A 22,029-nucleotide genomic window follows, 5' to 3' on the forward strand; every position below is an offset into this window, starting at 1 on the left:
TGGTCAGAAAACACTATAAACGTCATTGTGCATTATTGGTACCTCAGTCACATCAAAAAACCGAATCCAAGCCGATTCCAAACCGAGTGACTCTATGTCATTCGGAATATTTCGCAATATTTGGTTCGGACTGGTCTCGGTCTCGCCGGTGTGACTGAAGTAGTTTTACCGCTATAACGGCGGTTTTCTTTTTTTTTTCTTTTTCTATTTTTTTTTTTTTTTACTTGGTGGGTAGATTACATTTGTTAAAAGTGCATTTTGTTATATGTTTTTCTAATTAGTTTAAAATGTGTTAGTCAAATTTAGTGCGAATGGTAAGATTTTGCCATGGTTCACTCTTATTTCCACGGAGTCAAATTTCACTCTAAATGGCGTCAGCTGGGAGTCAACTCTATTCCGAGTTAAAGTGACACGGAAAAGGAGTCATCTTGACTCTGAATTGAGTCAATTCTCAGCTGATGCCACACAATCCGAGTCAAATTGATTCGGAATCCGTGTCACTTTAACTCGGAATAGAGTTGACTCCCAGCTGACGCCATTTTTGACTCCGTGGAAATAAGAGTGTTTGGTCATTGTGAAAACATGTATTCCAAACCTACAAACCTCAAATAACAGCAAAACAGATAATGAACTTGAGTTGTTAAAAGAACACATCAAAATACGAAAAAAGTTCGTATCTAAGATTTCGAAAAGTTTGTAGAAAATGTTAGAGGAAACATAGTGCAGCATATACGTGTCAAGCTAACATGCATATTTACAAATTTACATAATCATTCCTTATATTTACAAGTCATTGAAATCTATATACAGGGTATATTGCACATAACCCGGCCGATTGTCGATCGCATGCCATTTTATAGGCATTTTCATCTATTTACAAGAAAAGTCAACTTCAAGAAAACGAAATATTACTGGCACATTTATCACTATGCGATCCTGGTGAGCAAGTAAAGCTGATAGTACATGGTATTACATGCACGTATTTTTATATCGGTTTGATATATTTTCTATCAAACACTTCGTGGTAAGTTATACAGTTTCAGCTAGGTTTCTAGTTATGGATTTCCTCTTTCTTTCTTCCTTTTGTTGTTATTGTGTGTATCAGGAATATTCATTTGTTCTTGCGTTTTGTTTTCGTGTTATATACACCCATGTAATTTACAGTCAGTTGACAATATGAGTAATGTATACTACTGTTTTGATTTCCATTCCTCGGTAGTCCAAAAAACCAAGAATATGGAGAAGATATGCTTTTATTTTGTATCGCTTTTCCTTTTCAGCCCGATCGCATAGTGAAAAATGGGTCAACATTAAAAACATGAAATATGTACATGCATTTATGAGAAGATTTAGAAGAAAAGTAAGTGAATGAGAGGAGACAAAAGACTACGCGTAAGAAAACTATCCAGCATTGTCTGTGTTTTTTACAGCCTTCGCGTAATGATTACACACATATTTAACTAGAAAATGAAATGCAGCAAACCAAATTATTGTTGAAAAAAGGAAAAGAAAAAGAAAACGACGACAAAAATTGGCAGCACATTGAGTATTAATTGGTGCTTCAATCATAAGTATGCGCATGCGCAAGTCATGCGCAATGATAACTTGAATAAACACCTCTTTGCGCATACTAATTAAATCAATCAGGAGGTAATTAAATATGCATGCTACCTACACCACAATAAGAGAGTATCTAATCTACGTTTTTGTATGAGTTGATTGCTCGAACCAATTATGAAGGGATCTGCGTGAAAATGATCGGAAAATGATTACATTTTCCGACCAGGCCGCGCTTCGATCCTGGCAAGCTTATTTGCGTTCTGTTTTATTGCAACTTTTCCTTTGATTTTCTTTGACAAAAAAGAAAAAAGCCTCTCTCTACATCAAAAAAACATTGTAGGCAAAATTGGAAACAGTTTTTGATGTAGAAAGCTGTCTTTTCTTCTCATCCCGACTTCCCACTGTATAATCTACAGTACCTCTTGTAGTCGTAAATCAATATGATGTCATGCACCACAGCCGAACTTTTTTGTTCAGTCCAACAATGGAACATAGATATCTGAAATTACCTTAATTATTGCACTTTTTGTTTATTGTGGAGTGTTTTCCTCCTCTATTCTAACCACTCTTCATCCGAAGTTCGTATAGCAGCGTTTTTATCTCAAACTAAAAAATGAGTAAAACATAACGGGAAAAACAATTAAAAAATAAAAAGAAACATATTATTCGACCGATAGAGAGATGCAAATAATTTAAATTCACGTAAAAATTCACAATATTCATAATTATCACCCAGTCTAAATGATTATACATCTACATGTTATCTACACTAAGTCTATTCTAAGTAAGCAATTATGTCTATGGCACTGCGAATTCACGTATTTTCTTTTCATTTACAACTCAACAGAGATGTTCTGCTGGATCTAAATAATTAAATTTAAAAATGATGACACAAAACCGGTGACAGCGTCAAGTTCCAATAAAGGAATGAAAACAAAAATCATTAAGCTTATTTAGAAAGAAAAGTAAATGAATTTCAATTTGTTAAATTAGATTTGTCCTCAATAATGAGAGATTGATTGAAGATAAAGGATGGTCATACATACAAGTTAAATTCTATCAACTGTGCTATATTTGTAATCTCCGCCTGAATGCCTGCCGTATACACGAATAAAGAGTTTTTTCTTTCTTTCTTTCAAGAAGCTGGAACTATACAGTTCTGGGTTAGTTTGTGTATGCCTATAAGCTATACATGATATCGATTGGCCAGAGCACGTTGATTTGACGCGTTTTCATTTTAATTAATGAAGAAATATGAAAGAAAAAGTTGCAAGTTACAACTTGTATGACATATTCCAGCTTTAATTCTAGATTATAAGTGAAAATAAACCGGGCTTTCTTAGTGAAAGAGGAAATACTTTATTTATTGAAAGTAGAAGATGTGTAAAATCTACTGGCTGTATAAGTTACTATAGGAAACGTGATTGCGGCAGGCTTGCGGCACGAAGGCAAACTTATTGGTGTGCACAAAATATTGTACCGGTATAATTTTCATAAATTATACCGGTATCGGAGGCACTACAGCGAATTGTCAGGGTAGGTAACAGGATCACCGTCTGGGCAGCTTTGTTTCTCGAAGCAAGATTTTGTATTTTGCTCCTGTTTAGTTCTAGAAGGCTTACTTGTTCGGATCTCTTTGTTGTTTTCTATCCAGATGAGGGGCATGGCTTCTTTGGATGTATCGAGGGAGGGGGAGGGCGAGGACGAGTTTCACTTGATCCGTGTTTGTGTGGTGTAGGCCTGCAGCTCGCCTTACTAGCTTCTTGTTAGCAGTTTACTGAGCGGAACAAAGCAGGCTGGACCTATGGGATGCGCACGGCTGGCTGCCCACTTGCGTGCCTCTCCGAAGCGACGACGGGCGAGCAGCCGAGACGCGAAGGCAGGCGAGTCACTAAACCGTCACAGAGGGGGAAATTAGATTGGATGGGGAACGCAGGCAGTCATCGGCAAAGGAAATGCGAGTCGTACTTTCTCCTTTTCTCGTCCCGTCCCTCAGAGGAGCAGCTGGTCTTTGTTCGAGCTCGTGTTCATGCTATTATTCTTCATTTGCAGCCTCGATCTCACCTCACGTGGTCGTCCAATAGGCCTACTGGCCATCCTGCCGGTCGGCCGGCCGGTCGGTCGGTTGAGAGCAAGCCGGGGTCAGCGACAGCACCGTGACTGGAAACATGACATAATAAAAGACTTTGGGGGAGCCTCGGGCTTGAATAAGCGTGTCCTCTTTTGCTTTTTCTCGAACGACGTCTCCGCTATTAAATTAGGCTATGATGGAATAATATTAACCATGCAGGGAAAATAGAGAACATGCATTATCAAACTCATATGATATCTAGGGAGAAAAACAGGTTGCTGTCTCGCATGCCATATGTCACTATACATACGAGTGAGAAAGCAAGCCGAAACTCTCGACCAATCAGCGCTCACGCTTGGTAAGCGCGTGCGCATTCGTCTCGAGTCTCGCTTTTCCCATAGCAACAAATACAGCATACTCTCTCTTCCTTTATCCCCATATGAGACGCACTCGCCCTTCCTTTTCTCCCCTTTCCCCCTTGGAGACTACATCGCTATATCATTACACATTATAATTATAATATCAAACACTTCTCCTCTTTTTCTGTTGATCTCGCTCAGTGCTCACAATATGTCGTGAAATTTGTGATAAGAGCGTGCGGGGAGAGTGGATGGAAATAGTAAGCGGGGGGTAATAGTACATACACGTTGAAGCCATGTTTGCTTAGCTACCTGAGCTTGAGTACATTTCAATAACAGCATGTTACCATGGTTACGGGTTAGACACATAAAAATGGATACTGGTGTATCAAATGCACAGTATGTAAATGGCGATTGATACGGTATGGATTTATACTACCGCCCGATGGGTGGGGTGGCCGATTTGATGTAGGTCGACTGACGGTGATCTGGCTGGCATTACGTTGGTCGGTGTCTAACGTGGGATTGATCCGTCTGGTCCTCAGCTAAAGCAGCCACAAAGGTCCAGGTCCGGTTAAGATCTGGAACACCCTCGCGCTCGAGACTCGTCCTCCGGTCCCTTGATCGGCTTACCGGCCTCGTCAACCACGGCGTGGTCGTTCTTCGACGATTGGGAGGCTGAGCTCTTCAATGATGACGAACCATCGTTACTAGCGTCGCATGAAATGTTGACAATCTATACAAATAAAAACAGATAGATTTCTTTCTAATTTCTTTATCTATCATTTCTCTGAAATACATGAATAGGCCTATCATACAAAATATTCATAAGTTACCCACAAGCCTATCACCACACTTTACATTCGTTTATCATTATTTCGTATAAAATTATAATATCCAGAGGTAAAGTATGATTTTCAAAGAGAAATATTAATATCATAATGTCATGACTAGAAGTACAGGTATGATACATGCACTGAGGTATGTACGAGAATCAGAAGGAATGACATGTCAATTATTAGAATTGAAATTGAAAATCAATGAATGGAAAATGAATAAAACATCAAGTAAAATCCTAACAGATGGTAAACTGTTTCCTTAATACGCATTTGACAAAATCATTGAAAAGACTGAAACAATTTTTGCGAAATAATTAACCTACAGCAAAAAGAGAGAAAAGATTGACCAGACTTGTCTATTTTGAGATGTATCTTTCCAAAGTATATTTGGATATAGAACTGTAATAATCGGTCCATACATGTACATACAGCTAAGCCATCACATAATGCCAAATCGTGTTTTCACTTCCACCCCCCCCCCTCTCTCTCTCTCTCCTCTCTCGCTTTCTCTCTCCCTCTCTACTTTGCTCACTCTTTGTACCTCTATCTCAAATCTAAAACCAGTTGAAACCCAAATGCCATACGGTCATGTATCCTTCAAAAATATCCATTTGTAATCAAAGAGTAATTGCATGGTATATACTTGCAATTGCAACATGTAATTAACAAACGACTAAAATGTGCACACAGCCGAAACACTCGAAACAATACTGAGAACTATAACACTTGTCGTGCGTATCCGTCCCATTGTATCCCAATCGGGGGAGCAGTGTGAAAAAAGCAGGGTCAACACACATGTCACGCGGAGCGATATATTGATTTTCATTAAAACGATATAGACGCGGTTGAGCCAATCATAATAGTCGAAAATATTTCACGGCTAATAATTTCATAATTGTGTGTCTGAGATAAATGATACAGATGTTCTTCGATACAACTGTTTCCCATCATGGTGATTGATCTATAACAAAGAAGGTTGCACGCTCACTAAATGAAGAGCAGAAAATGCAACATATCTACCAAATAATGCTTTTGAAACCTGCCACTCATGAAATATTATACAAATAATGAATGGTTATGAGTTCAATAGTGCGAATATGTTCATGAGTTGAAAGATTAACATTCTATTCAACGAGGCGTCAGCCGAGTTGAATAGAATTAACGTTAATCTTTCAACGAATGAAAATATTTGCACTATTAAACGAATGAAAAACATTCATTATTTGTTTTATACAACATCGAAGGAGACCTAATAGAACGATAATCAACAAATTATGCTTTACTCCTTATAAAGATAAATTAAAGTTCGAGTCAAGCCTTGTCGGTTACTAGTACATGCAGATTTCCTTCGCGTCAGATACACGCAGGGATACGCGCACATGCAGCAGAGAGGTACGCAGTCTGCATATAACCAAAAATGCACGGCGCATATAACCAAAAATGCACGACCGTGCAATATACCATCTATTGAATATCATGTGACCAACAATCGTCCAATCAAATGACAAGGATCCACGTAGGTGTTGTATAAAATGATGTATGAGATAAATTTCACGCAATTGATCCAAAATGATAACGTCTTTGTTGGAATTCTGATTTTGTTATTTGATAACCCATTTAAAAAAATATGAAATTTTAGTTATATTGCTCATTCTATTTCATAAATGAGGAGTGATGTATCTTTATTTCTAAATTGCTTGAAGTGGTAACAAACTGAAAATATATTCTTGTGAACGCGATACTGCCCTTATGAGGAACGGGCATGTTGTATCGGGGGGGGGGGGGGTGTAATCATTTATGATGTTTAACAATCTGTTAAATGTACACGTGGCTATAGTATAGGGGAGACAAAAAACCAGATATGGGACCCTGCTATCTAACAAAGATTTGAAAATCAAAGCGTTTGAATTTGAAATGGAATCGAAATAGAATGGAGAAATTTGCAAATAATTGTTGCATTGAGTCGTATACAATTGGGGATATTTGTGGCAACCAGCAAATACAACGAGGATTTTTATGAAGAACAACATGTATTACTCACTATCGCACACGTTAGGCCTAGTGTATTCGTTTGACAATTCATTGAAACTGGAAGTAGGATGATTGTATTGACTTACCTCGTTCACATTGAATCTAGTATGATGTTCTTTAAAGCACTCGGTAGCGGCAGAATGTGAACAAGCTCCTTCTTAGCGATGCTGGTCGCGATGCGGTTTCGACATCGATCAACGAGCGAAACGAAGCTTCGTCGAGCCTGAACCAGCCTCATCTCCGTCTTCGCCGCCGTCGAACAGATAATGGGGTAGAGATCGTCGTCATCGGGTGCGTTCAGATCCTTGCAAGCCTGGCCAAGGAGCTCGCCATCTTTGAAATAGGTGAGCGTTCCCTTCCGTCCGTCGAACAGTACGCCAACGATGGTTAAGGCGTTTTCGGAAAATGGTTGTGTGAACACGAATGAGTCGCCGCCGTGCCAGAGGGTGCCTTTATGTGAAAGACCCCAGCTCTCGTTGTCTTCACCGATGAGGTTGATGAAGGAATCGGCATGCAGACGAGCTTTTTGTGAGCCGATACCGACCATCATGGAGGTTCCGTAGACCCTCGGCGCAACGGCGATCTCCCAGTAGTAACAATGACCTTGAAGTAAAGGGCGTGTCCCTCGTACCCCAGCAGCTCCGATGGACCAGTTTGGGTGGAAGAGGGCCGTCTGGTTGCGGGGCCCTTTCAGTTGTACGTCTGGGGACTTGTCCTGGGGGTTCCAACCCCAGCTATCTCGGCAACTGTCATTCAGGGGTAATATCGCCGCCATATTGTCTCTCACAGACAATCAGTTTTGTGCGTCACAGATAAATCGTATGACACTCTACGGAGAACGGGCACGGCAACCACCTTGCATGCGAAATCTCGTCTGACGGGCGAGTGACAATTTTTAGTTTCGGTTGATGCGGTGTCGATACTGGGCTACTAAGAGACATGAACGGTGGAAAATACGATAGAAACTGGGAGAAATTATTCTGCTTTCCGTCGATGGTGCTTCCAAGGGAGCAAGCCCGGCCGGGGCGGGCTCATGATGGGGTCTAAGGCTGGTCTAAAGCCCCCATCTGCTATTTATCTAATCCCGGCAACATGGCGATGGCCTCAGCCTCTTTTGTCGATAGCCGATCGAACGGACTCGCGTGCCGTCGCGTGCCACTCGACACGACTCGAGCTCTAACCGAGCTCGCTGATTGGTCGAAAACATTTCCTCGCGTGCAGTTCGGCTGCATATATAATAAGCATCTCACGACTGCCCGTAACTCTCTACCCATACCCGTAAGAATATCTCATCTCATTTGCATATCCCAATATCCGTTCTTCGTGTCTCTTTCTTCCTTTCTTGTATCCACAGGACGAGAAATCTAATGGGGGAGGGGGCCGGAGAATAGCTGATCAAACAGGGTTTAAATTGCAATGTTTTGTTCACTGTTTCTGTAAGATGAAATGTTCATGTATGCGGCTGCACGGCCTTACAAACACAGCCCATGAAATACACCAACTTATGCACAAGCAGTGTCAACATTTGATATTCATTCCTTCCCTATTTCAGCAAAATAGGCTGTCGATTCCCCATGTTTAAATGCAGATACTAGCATGTATGTTGGCAAATTATGTTATTGGTGTAATTGTGATAGCTAGAGCATGTAATACGAGAAAGCTAACCTTTGTGCCTCTTGTATAAAGATAAATGTTTCATCCAGGCAGCGCAATATACACGAAAATAGTAAATAGATCTGATCATGCTGACGTTTGATACAATATAGTGCGAGTAATCATGATATTTTTTCAGTTCTTTTCACAAACATGTCTTCGTCACTAATCACAACTGAAAGAAAAATATAAATATTTATACTATTATATTGTTTGAAAATAGCTGTAAAAATGGTGGATGGAATACAGTAAATGGTTGCGCAAATGCTTTTCAATTTTGCACTTTTATCATACTAGTCAAAATGCAAGAATGAGCAGAAAGCCGAAATTCTTCAGTTTTTCCTCTGACGAGTGCTTGGCGAAAAGCCTCAGTGCATCGTTTCTGTTTAGAACTTGTGTTTCATTCATATTACGTACAAATTCAACAATTTGAGAATCAAATTTTGATACAACTACATGTATTTTTTTTAGACAATTTATAAGGATCAGAGTTTTCTGTAAATGTATAGTTTGTCGTTTTCTATTGACTATAAATATAAGTTATTTCATCAGAAGACAGTAAAATAGAATGATTACTGGCAACCATCTTGTATTTGTTAGGTTAATCAATCTTTGAATTCAAGCGAGAATCAACTAAAATGATTATTCCAAACAGGTCAAAAAGACACGACGCCTAAAAGACTCTATTAGGGGTCCATTAACCCGAAGGCTCAAATATTAATAGATTTCGAAGGGTTCATTTGAGGGTACTATAGATTTGGAGATAAGATAAATACAAAGGCGACTGATATTTTTTTTACAGGTAGGCTACATCGATATCAGAAGTGTGTGGAGAGGGACAGATAAGCAGAAAGAAAAAAACACGAACATGCACAAAGAGAAGAAACAAAGAAGAATTGCTATCGTACGAGTGTACAAGTCATGTACAAATGAATATTCGTACTGTTAGCTATGCTTTGGTACTATGTCTCATGTTGCATTATATCGGCATAGAATATAAACAAACAGAATTGATTGCCTGATAATGAAGAGAGGAACAGACGTTCGTTTTCTCATCGAACGAAAGAAATACTCCAGTGCCAATAGTTTACTGGCTATCGCAAAACAACAAAGGTCCTGCCCTCCCAAATCCTAATTGCATCTAAGAAAAGAGCTCATAACCGCATAATAAGATGCAAATTCGGGGCTTAAATCCGCTTAGCATATTTATTGAGTCGCATAATACAGCCGGCGCGTGCCGTCTGCCAAAACAAAAGACCCGTGAACAAAAGCTCGCCAAGAACCAGTAGTCTGTTGATTAGTTCAGTTTGTGTACGACGTAACAATGGGAGGATCACAGGAGATCTTCATTCAAGTTAGATGTTGAAGGAAGCAGTCTATTTACTGTCTTGTATTGAAATAGGAAGAAAGAAATTGAGAAATTAAGAAATCAAAAGAGAGGAAGGAAGGAAGGAAGAAAGGTGGAGATAAAGGAACAACTCACAATGGAAATAATATGAGGCGTGAAGAAGAAAGAAATAAGAAGACGAAAAGGAAAAAGAGGAAGAAAGAATAAGAAAGACAGAACAAGGACAAGGAGAAGACGAAGAAGAAAAAAGAAGAAAAATGAAGAAGGAGAAGACGAAGAGGAGGAAGAAGAAGAGAAGACAAAGAGGAAAAGAACAAGAACAAGAAAATTGGAGAGGAGAGGAATAAATCATAAACATAAACGAGAAACTGAGGAAAGGAATAAGAAGATGATTACCGATGGAAAAGACTTTTGAAAACACAGAAAAAAAAAACAATTTCATCCATCTTTATTTGTCTTTCTCGTCGCAAGTTCCTACTCCTAGCAACAAAGAAATGACACAACGCATTTAATATATCAATCCATCAACCGAGGACATCAGAGCGATTTGTCCGAAATGGCGTGGATTTTAGTACACATGAACATATCCACCCCCCACATGTCTCCCATTAGTGTACGTATGCCACGAACAAAGACCAAATAGGCCTATACATGCCAATGGTTTGACTTGCATTTATAATCAAACATAATTTTGTAAGGTTCATCATGAAAATCATTTTGAAAGGTTGTTCATTATCTCCTTAAACAAAATGGTCGTTCCCAATTTAGTCATTATTTTTCATATTCCCTTAAATGCTATTATTGCCATCATCTCATTATGTTTCGTTGTCTAATCTTATTTTCATTCTTTTCATTTCTTTTGATATATTGGCCTACACGGATTGAACATAAATTCGGACTAACCATGTACACAAAACATGTTTTTAAAAAAAGAAGATTTTGTTCAGTAGCCTTCTATTAGTTATATTAGTCCACTCACTATCAATAAAGACAGTGTTTGAATTACATTTTTTTGTATTGCTTTTAAATAATTTCTTCCTTTTTATCTGGTCACATTCTCCTACATGGTTATATTCGTCAGATGTCATTGACTGTAATGTGTATAGATTCCGAATATACATTTCCTCTCTCAAAACTCCCATTTTTCTCCCCGCTCTTTCTCTCTTCCTCTCTCTCTCTCTCTCTCTATCTTTCTCTCTCATCAATCCCCAATGCCCCGTTCTCAAATTTGCATCTCATTACCGGTCATCCGCCAATTTCATTTCCCTTTGGCAGACGGCATGCACCCATAATTGTCTTCAATCATCGAATCAAAGTTAGGAGCCATGTTTCAATTCGTTGAATCAAACAGTACAAGCGGATATACATTTTATTCATTAAGCCTAATCATCATTTTTGTGTGAGTTCCGACATTTCTTCTCTCTCTATTTTCTCGTCTTCCTGCAGGGTATTTGCCCGAAATATAAACTGGACGATAACCATTCTCCTTTTCATCGATGAATAAGCAAAGTTCTTATTACATACTAAAAAAGAGTGTTTTGCGGTACCCAAAGCAGTCTCACGGAAAATTACATCCAAATACTCCTAATTCACAATTGATTATGAAGCGATATAATATATTATACACTTATACAATTATATATATAAAATAAAAGTAAAGAAGAAACAATAAAACAAACAGTGAGATACAAAATATACGTATTTTCATCTTTAAGCCTTTGTCAAGTAATAATATTTATGATATTATATTTAGGACTAAAATGTTTATAAATTGTGTTATGTCATTGTAATATTTTCTATATTTGATTTCATTTATTTTCATATTTCTCATGTTACTAATAAAGTACAAATTACTTTTTGTGTAATAACATAACAATCAATAATACATCATAAATAACAAAAAAATAAGTGATCAATATAGAGTACTGATTTAACTGAGAGAAATATGATGGGACCTACATGGAAGCAAGCTTTGCAATGTATTGGTATAATATTTCAACAGCATTTTAATATATTTCAGAAACATGTGTTTGTGGTATAGCCTACATGACTTTGTATACTAAAAACTGATAAATGTAGAGGTAGCAAGCATCGAAATCGGAACGGTTCTGCAGAACGAATGGTAATATGTGTGACAGACGGTGTACCGAAACCCTGAAATTTGACGCTACATGTCAACATGAAGAGAAAGATTCTCTCTCATCCCGGCTCTCATCACTTCTCACGCAGTCTCGGTATCATTCTGCCAATGTCCCCGTGTGCTACCCTTAATCATATGCAATAAATTATGCGTACATTTTCATCCACTTTCCACTTTCTCCCCGAGAATCCACCCTCGACGCAGCGCGAGATCGAAAATTGAATATGCAAACAGGTCCTACAGAAAGAGAAGCATCAAACCTCTTCCCTTTGTCATGTTTTCGCAGGGCCTTTGTCCCCCGCACCTCCCCGTACACAAAGCGAACAAAGCCGCAGTAATACAACCTGTTATACACTCACTGCACGCGTACATGAAATGGACATCCTTGGCGATATTTCATCCCATTTTTTCCTCTCTCTCTCTCTCTCTCTCTCTCTCTATTTCTTTTTCTTTTGTTCCTGAATATTAGGGTCGCCTGCTTATTTTGTTTCGTTTTGCCATAACTGTATCACCGCTGACCACTCAACCATAGCGGTCTGTAAAGTTTTGTTTGAGTGAAGAGACGGTATATACCAGATGTCATTTTGGTGCATAATTACGTGGTTTTATATAGATGGGGGTCAACATGTGTGTTTATAACAAAAAAATGTATCCATTGTGGGTGAGGGTGTGACCCACCCCACATGATAAATTATGAAAGAAGATAAAAGAAAAATATACAGAGAGAGAGAGAGAGAGAGAAAGGGAAAGAGAAAAAGAAGGAGAAAGGGCAGGAGAAAGAGTAAGCGAAAGAGAGAGAGAAAGGGAAAGAGAAAGAGAACGAGAAAGGGCAGGAGAAAGACAAAGCGAAAGAAAGAGAGAAAGAGAAAGAGAAAGGGAAGGGGAAGGAGAAAGAGAAAGAGAAAGAAAAAGAGAAAGAAAAAGAGAAGGAGAAAGAGAAAGAGTACGAGAACGAGTAAGATTCAGACAAAGACAAACGCAAAGATTAAAACAAAAAGAAAAATGATGAGACTATGAGGTGACTAAAGTTATATTATGAGAATTAACCATGACTGGCAGATTTGCTTTTGTTTTTTCCCCATCCACATTTTTGTTTACTCATTATTCCCCCTTTGGTCAATAAATGTTAGTTTTTATGTTTGTTCAGTTCTCTATGTATTCCGACTGTGAAACTTACGTTTAAAAAATGGTATTTTGCATGTTTTTAATGGTGTGTGGATGATTATTAAATGAAAATAAATGAAAAATGTCATATCATATTTATATTTCGTATACATTTTTCTAAATGTATATTTTATTTATATTTGTCTACATAACCAGGCGCGTACGCAGGGGGGGGGGGGGGGGTTATGAGTATGTTTTTGTGAAAAAAACCCACTTTTGATTTTTTCTTTTCTTTTTTTTTTGTAGATAAAAAAAAAAAAAAAATGGCCCCGATTTTAAACCCCCCTCCCCCCCCCTTGAAAAAATCCTGCGTACGCCACTGTACATAACTATTATGTATATAGAAATATATAGCGAAAGAGTTTGAGAGAGGGGGGGGGGCTATGGATGAAAGAGAGTATAGATGATCGTCTGGAGACAAAGAGAGAGAGAGAGAGAGAGAGAGAGAGAGATATTGAATCGTGTTACATGGCTACATGTTGCATGGTCAAAACATTTCCAGATAAAACATTAGTATGGGAAATTTCCTATAATAATGTGCCACTGTGACAAACGATTTACAGTAATTATTGTTTAACACGTATTTATATTCCTTCACACATCTTGTTATCATTATCCTTCTCTTTTCGATAATCCATTTTGACTAATGTGTACATCTTCCCACGGGTAACAAGAAGAAAATAAAATAGTTATCACTTTTCGGATGATAATAACTAAACAACTCCCTCTGAGAAACCAACACCTCACATTTTCCCATGCGCTTCCACCCCTATCTGCTCCGGTCAGAGGGGGTGTCATTGTTCACCCCTAGCTGTGTAGCGGTACGACGATACGCCCTGTGGCCACGCGTCGTAATCTTTAGTACGCAAGATAGCGAGCCCCAATCCGCAAAGTGTGGCATCTGTACATGGGGGCAAAAATTGGGTTCAGTTCTCATGGCGGTTTCATGTACAACGCTGATCGAAGACTGCGTGAATATTAATCTCCTGCATTAAATTATAATGTGAGAAATATTTAGGAACGCATGGCTATCTCCTGGTGAATCGTATAGCTCGCCAGACTTTAGATAAAGCGAAAGTGATCTTTGAAAACCATGAACATGTGACAGTCCGAACACAAACTGACAAAGTTTAGGGAAAATGTACAGCTCAATAATTGTTTGAGGAATTGAGAACAAGGCATGCATTATTTATTACAAATGAAACAACAGTTCTTAGGAATAAATTTGAGGGAGGGAGGGAAAGAGAAAAGAGAGAGGGGAGCGAGGGAAGCAAGAAAGAGAGGAGAGAAATTGAGAGAATAAGACGGAAGAAATTAGAAAGAGAGAGAGAGAGAGAGAGAGAGAGAGAGAGAGAGAGAGAGAGAGAGGGGGGGATTAAAAAAAATAGGAAAAGCAAAAAAGAGGAATTCTTACAATGATATGCATTTAAAATGCTGATTATAGTTTGCAAAAATTTGGTTTATCTTGTATTATTATTGTTATTATTACTAATATTATCATCATTATTATCATCGTTAACATTGTCGTTATTATTACCATTACTACTACTACTACTACTGTTTCTACTTCTACTACTTCTACTACTACTGCTGCTGCTGCTACTACTACTACTACGTCTACTACTACTACTATTTCTACTACTGCTACTACTTATAATACTACTACTACTACTACTACTACTACTACTACTACTACATCTACTACTATTTCTACTTCTACTAATACTACTGCTGCTGCTGCTGCTGCTACTACTCCTATTACAACTAATATTACTATCATCATCATCATCATCATCATCATCATCAACATCATCATCATCATCGTAATCTTCATCACAATCGTGCCTGGATGTGGGACGTCGCTCGTATAGTTGGGTGTAACGCCATTGATGTTATGTTATTATGATGTTTTAAAATGTGTATAATTGTGTACATTGTTTGTAACACGACTGTACCATTGAACAACGAATTTCCATTTTTAATTTTTGTATGGACAATAAATCAATTCAATTCAATTCAATAATCGGCATCATCTTTATCGTAATCATTATTTTATCATTTCCTATAATTTTTTCTTCTTAGAAGTGGGTAATATTGATTCTTCGGATATATACAATGTTCATTCTTCCTCCAATACAAAATTGATGAAGATTGGCAAATATGTGAGCTAATTTTTTGCTATTATATCACATACAATTCGCTATACTTTCTGAGTGGAAATTCACGGAGTCTCAACGCAGGCATGTGTTTGAATGGTTATTTTGTATTGACATCTTAATAACGAATCAAATATATACAAGTGAGTCTCATTTTTATCTTCATCTTTTGCACCAAATTGAAAAACCGTCTCGATAAATGCTTTGCATCATCTCGAAAAAAATCAAAGTGTCCTATTATTGTCCGATACACCTGCAGTTACAAGTTAACATTTTGGAATCAAACAAAGCTCAATTTCGTGGGGGAAAAAAGAAAGCCGTGACTTTTGTCCCTTATGTCCACCCATGCATAAAGACAATTTACTGCTTGTAAAGGCCTTAGTATTGACCGAGCATGGGGTATTGATAGCCAGGGGCTTATAGCCAGGCGCGTGGCGCGGATTAGTGAGAGAGGGAGGGGACAGAGGGGTGAGATGGAGAGAGAGAGAGAGAGAGAGAGAGAGAGAGAGAGAGAGAGAGAGAGAGAGAGAGGGAGAGAGAGAGAGAGAGAGAGGGGGGGGGGGGGGTGAGAAACAGGTGGATTGAAGAAGAAGAAAAAAGAGAGAGAGAGAATTAAGGAGAAAGAAAACGAAAGTGAAAAATGAAACGAAAACACGAGAGGGGAAATGATGGGGAGGGAACAGAAAACAGTAGAGAGGGAGAAAAAGAGAGAGAACTTATATTTAAAAAAAAAGTATACCAGAGTGAAAATGATACGAATGAGAGAGAGAGAGAGAGAGTTTATACATAGAGAAAGAGAAAAAAGACCGAGAAAATGAGAGGGAGAGAAGGACGATAGTGGCAGTGATACGAGAGGGAGGAATTAGAGACAAAGAGAGAAAGAAAAAAAAAGATAACGAAAGAAAGGGATTAGATATCAATAGATAGATATGTAGATAGACAGACAGACATAAATGGATATATATAGAGAGAAAGATAGATAGATAGATAGATAGAGAGAGAGAGAGAGAGAGAGAGAGAGAGAGAGAGGGGGGGCGGAGTCGTACGTGCTGCAAAGGCGTTGTCCGAAACGGGGAGAGGGTCAGACAAGTTTCTTTGTTTGGTGCGTCAGAAAAGGTGTCATACAAAGACAGACAAGTGACCAAAATCTGGTAGGAAAGAGAAAGACACCCGAAGAAAGAAGGCGGTGATAAAGGGAGGTTGACAGGTTTTCTTGACAAAAAAGAAAGTGGGTCGTAGCGCCCAAGGGTCAACCTCCAAGCCTTTGAAAGACAGGTTTCTTTCTTCCTTTCCTTTCTTCTGTCTTCCTTTTATTTTGTGTTTCTTTTTTCCTTTCTTCCGTTTCTCTCCGTTATATTCTTCTTACTCTTCTTCTATTTCGTCTCCGTCTTCTTCTTCTTCTTTTTCTTCTTCTTCTTCTTCTACTTCTACTTCTTCTCAGGGGCGGATCTAGCTTTTTGCTAAGGGGGGGGGTTCACCAAAATAATGACGATGCGGAGCATCGTCCACGAGCCGCGAAGCGGCGAGCCGATTTTTTTTGGGGGTGTTTATTTGACTACCCCGTTAATTGATGTTTTCCTGGCATCTATTAAAGGTAAAGACCAGTATTGGCAACGCCCCAATTTCAAAAAATGAAATGGAAGCTCTCATTACCAATCATGTGAAAGAATATGTTTTGACTAATACATGATGATAAAAAATTTGCCGGGAAACCGCCTACTAATTCATATATTTGGTAAATTTATTTCTCTCATGGTCTGGTGAGAGAGATAGGGTAGTCCCATATACATCTTTCTGTGTATAGTGCTTGTAACTTTACGAAGAATGAGCCAAATTTCTTATCATTTTGATGATTCCAGAACCTTGCAGATGCTAGATGCTAGATGATCGACCTTTTCTGATCGATTCCACAACGTTTCTTTCACAATGCAATCGCATGACCATTACTGGTCTTTACCTTTAACACAATGGAGACCATAAAAAGCAGTGCATGATAACGTTTTTTTTTAACAAGTATAACAGTTAAATACACAGTTATATCCAGAGTTATCATGTGTTTGGTTAAGTTACCAGATGAGTTGAATATCTTCTCACAATATTTGCACTTGAAAGGGTTTCTCTCCAGCGTGCGTTCTTTTTTCTTTCTTTTTTTCTTTTCTTTTCTTTTCTTTTTTTTTTTTTTTTTTTTTTTTTTTTTTTTTTTTTTTGGGCCGCCCAAGGGGGGGGGGGGGGTTTAAACCCCCTAAACCCCCCCGTAGATCCGCGCCTGCTTCTTCTTCCTCTTCTTCTTCTTCTTCTTCTTCTTCTTTTTCTTCTTCTTTTTCTTCTTCGTTTTCTTCATCTTCTTAATAATAATAATATTTAATTTTTATATTATATAAAAATTATATAATAGCGCTTAATAAAAATGTCTCTAAGCGCTTTACGAATATACTATTACTTCATCTTCTTCTACTTCTTCTCTTCCTATATTTTTCCCGATTTTCTCGGCGATGATTCTGTTTTTTGTCTTTTTTCTTTTGTTAGCTTAGAAATCCATGCAGGAATAAATCTAGAAAGAAAAAAAGAACATGATAAGATTACTAAAGAACACTTAAAAAAAAAACATTATTTTTAGGCAGGCATTTTGATTTTGGCACTTTCATGATTAATTTGACAATCTCAGGGTTTTTGTTGTTCTTCAAAAAATTGACACGGATCAGCAACAATCGCGACGAAGCAAAATATTTATCATAATATGATAAATATATATTGGCTTTAAAACGTGGGGGGGGGGGGAGTGAACATTTTGAACTCTATATAATTATTTTTAAAAGAACATAGGCTACACATAAACAAAAGACTAATGGGCCGACTCTGCAGGAACGAAACGGAGTTAAGTATTTTGTCAATTTTGTTTGTTGCTACGGCAGGCATCACTTTAAACAAACAGAACTTTGTTATTTCTGGCAGTGGCGGGTACAGGGGGGCGGGGCCCGCCCCCCCCCCCCTTGAGAAAAAAAAATCATGTAAAAACACGTGATTTTTACCTTTTTGAGGGTTGGCCCCTCACCCCCTGGCGATCAAGGGGTGGGGGGGGGGGGTGCAAATTTTTAATTTTTCGAGGACCAAAACAAAGAAATGCGCTCACTAACCCCCCCCCCCACCCCCCACCCCTTGATTTTCAAATTTTTGGGAGCAAAAAAAAAAAAAGTTGGGGCCCCCTCCCCTAAGAAATCCTGGATCCGTGCCTGATTCCTGGCCCATTTAACCCGAGTGAGGAGTCATAATGAAAGGGCAGAAAACGAAACTTGTAGAAATGTGATTTTCTCCTTGAAATTCAGATACCGTTCGCCGACTTTTTGATATCCTTTCCTCAAATTGATTTTAATCACTCATGCGTAAAATACGCATCATGCAAGTTGCATCAAATTAAAGAGGAGGGTCAAAGCTTTACAAATATGCAGTGGCGTAGACAGGTTCGTACACCTGGGGGGGATAACTCAGGGGCGGATCTAGCTTTTTGCTAAGGGGGGGGGGTGACCAAAATAATGACGATGCGGAGCATCGTCCACGAGCCGCGAAGCGGCGAGCCGATTTTTTTGTGGGTGTTTATTTGAACCCCGTAAGTGATGTTTTCCTGGCATCTATTAACACAATGGAGACCATAAAAAGCAGTGCATGATAACGTCTTTTTAAATCAAATAACAATTAAATACATAGTTATATCCAGAGTTATCATGTGTGTGGTTAAGTTACCAGATGAGTTGAATATCTTCTCACAATATTTGCACTTGAAAGGGTTTCTCTCCAGCGTGCGTTTTTTTTTTTTTTTTTTTTTTTTTTGGGGGGGGGGGGGCGCCCAAGGGGGTTTTAAACCCCCTAACCCCCCCCCCCCCGTAGATCTGCGCCTGTTTAATCTTGTGGTTATCTTGTGGTTTCCAAACCACAAGATAACCACAAAATACTTGTAAGATTTTCTTTTTTTTACCGTCTGAATTGGCTTTCACCGTGTGAATGCGGCTAATAACAATAAACACAATTACAATAATGATGAGGATTATTATTATCATCATCATAATTATTATTATTATTAATATTATAATTGTTATCATTATTATTATTACTATTATTATCATCATTATGACTTATTAAGTAAGCAAATATCATTCCCCAAAACCTGGGGGGGGGGGGATGATTGTACATGCCATCCCCCCCACCTTGTGAGGTGGGGGGATGCATCCCCCTCATCCCCCCCGTTGTCTACGCCCCTGCAAATATGTGTCATTTATTAATAATAGTTGTGATAAAACATAGATAAATTCTCGGTTTCGTTTTTTCTGGGACGCAGCGCTTTATATTTCACCAACCGAGATGGCGCTATAACCATTTTAATTCGATTGACGCGCGTCATGCGAATGTTGCTTCGGATCGAGTCTTAACTCTTATTCTGCAACTCGAAGTTGAAACTTGAAATCTGCCAAACAAAGATCAATGGGTATGTATTTTCATCAATTGTACAAAACGATTGAATCCTCTAAATTAAAATATAACCACCGAGTAAGAGCCACTTACGTGACATTGCTTGTTAATGTCATATTTGACTATTCTACTTCGGTCCCGAATGCGGAGATCGGCGTTACGTTTTTGGTTACAACTTGATACAAGCAGAGGAAAGGAGTCTCTTGCTTTTGTCTGTTAACTTATAGTCTCTTGACAGCTCAGAGGTTGACAAGATGTTCAGAACAATCGTTTTGTTAAAATAATTGGTTTGGGTGAATGCAATAAAGATGAGAAAGAAAAGAAGAAGAAGCTACAGAAGAAGAGGAAACAGGAATGAGGAAGTAATATATTATCACTCCAGCAAAACAAAGCATAGATAGAGAGTCAATGCTAATGCGTATTGACCTCTAGCACTGCATACATGCTGTGAGGCAGGGACCTAGAAGTCTATACACAAATATACACACCACACAATATCGCATAGACTCTACACAATGGAGCTGTAAGCAAAGTTTGACACTAGACTTACAATTTTAATTTTTAAATTATTCTTTTTAACATCAGTAAGTTGAAAAAAATGTATTTTACTGCTATTTAGGTGTCATCAACTGTCACTAAAGTACTGATTTTGAGTGAAATCAGTTGAGTTTTGACTTTTGTACAGTGGTGTTTGAAATGTTGAGAATCAAAAGCACAGCTTTTACTACACAGCCAGGATAGTGATGCTCCTATGTGTGTATATTATTAGAAGACTAGTAATGAAGAGGAAGCAGATGGAATTCGGAAGAAGAGGAGGAAGTAGAAGAAGAAAAAACAACAACACAGAAGAGAAAGAAGGTGGACGAGGATAGGAGGAGGTAGAAAATGGAAACGGAAAAGAAGAAGAATAAGAAGCAGAAAAAGAAGATGAGAAGAGGAGGAGGAAGAAAAAAAACGAGAAGAAAGACTCTAGAGCTCGAGAGAACAAGAATGTGGAGGAGAAGAAGAGGAAGAAAAAGAAGGATTATGAGGAGGAGAACGAGAAATCACCATGAAAGAGAAGACTCAAAATCTTCTTGAGACTTGAAATTATCAGAGACTCTTCATGTATTTAAGTAAATAGAAAGAAAGAAGAGAAAAAGAAATGGATGAAGTTCCTTTTTTGGACTTTGTTCTTCAACAAAGTCTTAGATTCTCCTTCATTTTTGTGGAAGTCTTATTAATATTATACTCTTTTCACACTGGTTTTGCTTAACCCCGTACTTTGCTTAGCCCCGTACTATCCTTAACCCCGGACTATTTTTTTTGGCTTTTCACACTCGCTTATTTTAGTCCCGTACTAGCGCCTATTCCGGAATAAGAAAATTCCCGCTGTTCTCACTGCATTTCGTTAACCCCGGATATCGTGTATGTTATGATTGGACATACTTCGCATCTGGCCAGCTGCGATACGCTCCATTGCGTAGTACCAGACTATTTTTCGTTTCTGTTCTCATTCATTTGCTTAGCACCGCAATTGCGGGGTTAGCAGGAGTTAGCACCACAATTGCGGAGTTAGCCCTGCTATTTTGCAGGGTTAGTTAACCCCGTACTATAGGTGGGGTTAGCCAACTTTAGCCCACTTTGGTAAAAACCAGTCTGAACAGAAAGTGGAATAGGCTTAACCCCGTACTATAGGTGGGGCTAAGACCCCCCCTTAACCCCACCTATAGTACGGGGTTAAGCAAAATATTGCCAGTGTGAAAACAGTATTAGATCTATGATTGAAACTAGAGTAGAGGTGAAGGGCAGAGATAAGGCATACAGCCATACGCTAATAAGCTTTGCACTTTGTAATTTTAAAAAGGAGATCTATGCATAGTCTAAAGTATCTTAAGTAAGTGTTTCTTTTGAGATATATAGTTTTATTATTGAGAAAAAAAGATGGACAAATCATCTTTCATAAACAAATCTTCCCTTCAATAACAATGGCCTGTTACCATGCAAAATTTGTATGACCAAATTAGAGGGTCGTTATTATAGAATGTAGGATTTTGCATGTTCCTGAAATGGATTTCACTTTGATTTTTAACTAACTATAATAATAATGCAATGAAGAATTTTTGTTAGGGTGTTGAATGACCTGCTGAGCTTTTAAAAGACCCACTGTCATGTGTTTTCCTTTTTTGACTAACAAAATGATGTTCTTTGATCTTGACCCCTCCCCCCCCCCCCAAAAAAAAAAAAAAAAAAAAAAAAAAAATCAAG

The 22,029-nt window shown here is 38.4% G+C and overlaps 1 protein-coding gene across 1 annotated transcript; it reads right to left on the minus strand.

Moving 5' to 3' along the window:
- Positions 1-1,009: 1,009 nt before the first annotated feature.
- On the minus strand, positions 1,010-7,984 carry LOC575151 (SPRY domain-containing SOCS box protein 3). The gene is made up of 2 exons (XM_775568.5): positions 6,947-7,984; positions 1,010-4,726 (listed from the first exon to the last, which is right to left on the minus strand). Exon 1 carries the CDS (start codon positions 7,633-7,635, stop codon positions 6,952-6,954), a length of 684 nt encoding a protein of 227 aa, XP_780661.1. The 5' UTR covers positions 7,636-7,984; the 3' UTR covers positions 1,010-4,726; positions 6,947-6,951.
- Positions 7,985-22,029: the final 14,045 nt, after the last annotated feature.

The sequence above is a fragment of the Strongylocentrotus purpuratus genome, unplaced genomic scaffold (assembly GCF_000002235.5).
Source record: "Strongylocentrotus purpuratus isolate Spur 01 unplaced genomic scaffold, Spur_5.0 spur5_scaffold_13, whole genome shotgun sequence".
Lineage (NCBI taxonomy): Eukaryota > Metazoa > Echinodermata > Echinoidea > Camarodonta > Strongylocentrotidae > Strongylocentrotus > Strongylocentrotus purpuratus.